Source organism: Rhinichthys klamathensis, unplaced genomic scaffold, assembly GCF_029890125.1.
Source record: "Rhinichthys klamathensis goyatoka isolate OS25496 unplaced genomic scaffold, OSU_Roscu_1.1 h1tg000054l_1, whole genome shotgun sequence".
In the NCBI taxonomy this organism is placed as follows: Eukaryota; Metazoa; Chordata; class Actinopteri; order Cypriniformes; family Leuciscidae; genus Rhinichthys; species Rhinichthys klamathensis.
In genome coordinates this window covers 601333-604091 of record NW_026606599.1, presented here as the reverse complement: position 1 = coordinate 604091, position 2759 = coordinate 601333, and the positions used below count along the sequence as shown (strand labels likewise).

The window sequence follows — 2759 nt, the reverse complement described above, 5'->3', positions numbered from 1 at the left end:
TAGGATTAGACGGATTCTGTAGTCGACTGTAGACTCGCTGGAGTATAGGATTAGACGGATACTGAAGTCGACTGTAGACTCGCTGGAGTATAGGATTAGACGGATACATTAGTCGACTGTAGACTCGCTGGAGTATAGGATTAGACGGATACTGAAGTCGACTGTAGACTCGCTGGAGTATAGGTAGAGAACTGATACTGAAGTTGACTGTAGACTCGCTGGAGTATAGGTAGAGAACTGATACTGAAGTCGACTGTAGACTCGCTGGAGTATAGGATTAGACGGATTCTGTAGTCGACTGTAGACTCGCTGGATAATAGGATTAGACGGATACTGAAGTCGACTGTAGACTCGTAGAGGTGTAAACTTAGCTAACGTCAATATAATAGACGCGCTAGAGTATAAGTATTATTGGTAGAGTAGTTAGGTTTAGGGAAAAGTCTACAACAACATCATAATAAATGAATAAAGTGTGTGAAAGGTTTGATATTGTGTAGTTTGTGATCCTCCATCAGCAGCTGCAGTTTCTCTCAGCTTTATCAGTGCAGTCACTGTGACGTCTGACTGACAGAGGTTTTTGTACGACTCTTTATCACTGTGTGAACACCTTTTTACTGTTGATATAGTGATAACTCTGACAGTAATAATATCCTGTATCTTCAGTCTGGACTCCACTGATGGTCAGAGTAAAATCACTGCCAGATCCACTGCCACTGAATCTAGATGGAGTTCCAGTATAACGGCTTATTATGTAATAAATCAGGAGTTTAGGAGCTTCTCCAGGTTTCTGCTGATACCAGGACACACAGTTACTACAGGCAGAAAGCGGCTGACTGGTTTTACAGCTGATTGTAACAGTTTCTCCTTGTTTGACGGGTTTTATTGCTGGATTCTGAGTCACTGTCACTTGTCCCCAGATCTCTGAAATTAGACAGTTTAGTCATTAATGGTTATTGGACTGTAAATGAATGTGATTGTTTATTTTGCAATATATTAATGCAAGATATTTACCCTGAATGCAGAGAGTCAGAGTCCAGATGAAGATGTAGATGTTGTTCATAGTTGTAGTTTAGTCTTGTGTGATGATGAAGAGTGTGTTGTGTTCTGCTCTCAGTCATGAAGTGTTAAACTCACAGCACTATAAACACTCTCAGAGCACTGAAGCATCTGCTGACAATGCAAAGAAGTGGGCAGGATTTACAACAGCTTGTGCTGAGAACAAACTCATATACACTCTACATAGAAGATTTTACTCTCAGAATAATGTTATTGAACCATTTAGTGATTAATTGTACATATTTATTGATTGTGAATATTCTTGCTTATGTTTGTCAGGCTGATAAGACACTAGGGTTTGTCTGGAGAATCATTTTAAACATATTTGTCAAACTCAGAAATCTCTCTTTATGAGTACAGTCATGTCCTACACCTTTAAAAGATATATTGCTTATGGCTGGGTGAATAGTATTTGCTGGGGGGTTTTTATGTTTACATCTTATTAGAGTACAATTCTTTCAAACTCTTTGCCAGTTGTACAAAAATAAAAGCTGAAACCTTTGGCAAAACTTGCAACATGGAAACTATCAAACATAAATGTATTTGGCATTATAATGTGCAAGCATACAGAATATTGAGTAACAACAGCATTATCAAACCAGTTCCTACTCTAAATCACACATCATCACTCTCCATTTAAAGTATTTGACATACATTTTATAAGATGTACACTAACCAGCAGATGAACCTTTTTTCCTCCGTTTGCCGGTGGTCATACGCTGCCCATCACGGTCCCTCTTCCACCAGGTCACTTTAGATTTGATTTAGATTGTCCATCAGCCTTCTGAGTTTGTAACCCTGTGTTACGTTTCTTTATGCACATGCAATGAAAAGTAGATGGGTGAAACATAGGCATTAACTAACTGGAGTTAATTAATTACACATTTGTGTATAACAAGAATGAAACTTGCCTGTATCTCTTCAACAAATGCATCCCCGAGCTGAAGAACAGCTTCTAGTTTGCTCTTATTTTCTCTTGATATTCTAAATCAGATCTTAAACAAAAAATAAAGGTGTCAGTTAGATCTGAGATCTGCCTGCAACTCAAACTGGCTGACTATTATAATTGAATGGAAAGTTTGGACCACATCAGTGATATGAGGGTAAAGGTTAATAGAAGCAATCAAACCAACAATGTGCAATTTAGGTAAAATGCACTATATGATGACATTAGAAATCAAATATCTTAGGGATAGGAGTCTAATCCAACCCTACAGTATCATGCATCTGCAAGCAACTAGTAATGTCTGCGCGTGCCTGAATTATTCCATACACACTTTAGTCCACATGATTGACCCCTGGGGGATCCCGTAGGCTTATGCTAACCATGCCACTTTAGCTAAAAACGTTAGCAAATACTAATTCAGTCTTTTGATTTGTAGTGCTGTCATCAGCCATGTCTAAAAGCCGAAGACCCATGTCACAACATGATTGAAAAAGAAAAAAAAACCTTTTATTAATTTCAAACTGCAACAGGTCTGTTTACAGTAGAAGCAGATAGAGCGGCCCACTGTTCACTAACGTTAACTAATTTAAACGCATTCGCTGCAATTTTGACACATGACCCCATGTAACGTTATACAGAAACACTGTAATAATTAAAATAATACAGTTAACACCGTGATCTGATTACAAAAAAGGACTGTTGACCTTCCTTACCTGTTTAGAGATGTACGCGCATCAGGTGAACTGGGCGAACTGAG

At 38.4% G+C, this 2759-nt stretch overlaps 1 gene segment (V, D, J or C); it reads right to left on the bottom strand.

The window, feature by feature from the left end:
* Positions 1–592: 592 nt before the first annotated feature.
* Positions 593–1100, bottom strand: LOC130083215 (immunoglobulin kappa variable 3-15-like). The segment is given in 2 exon segments: positions 593–921; positions 1012–1100. Coding segments are annotated over 2 exon segments (378 nt in total).
* Between the last annotated feature and the right edge of the window lie 1659 nt (positions 1101–2759).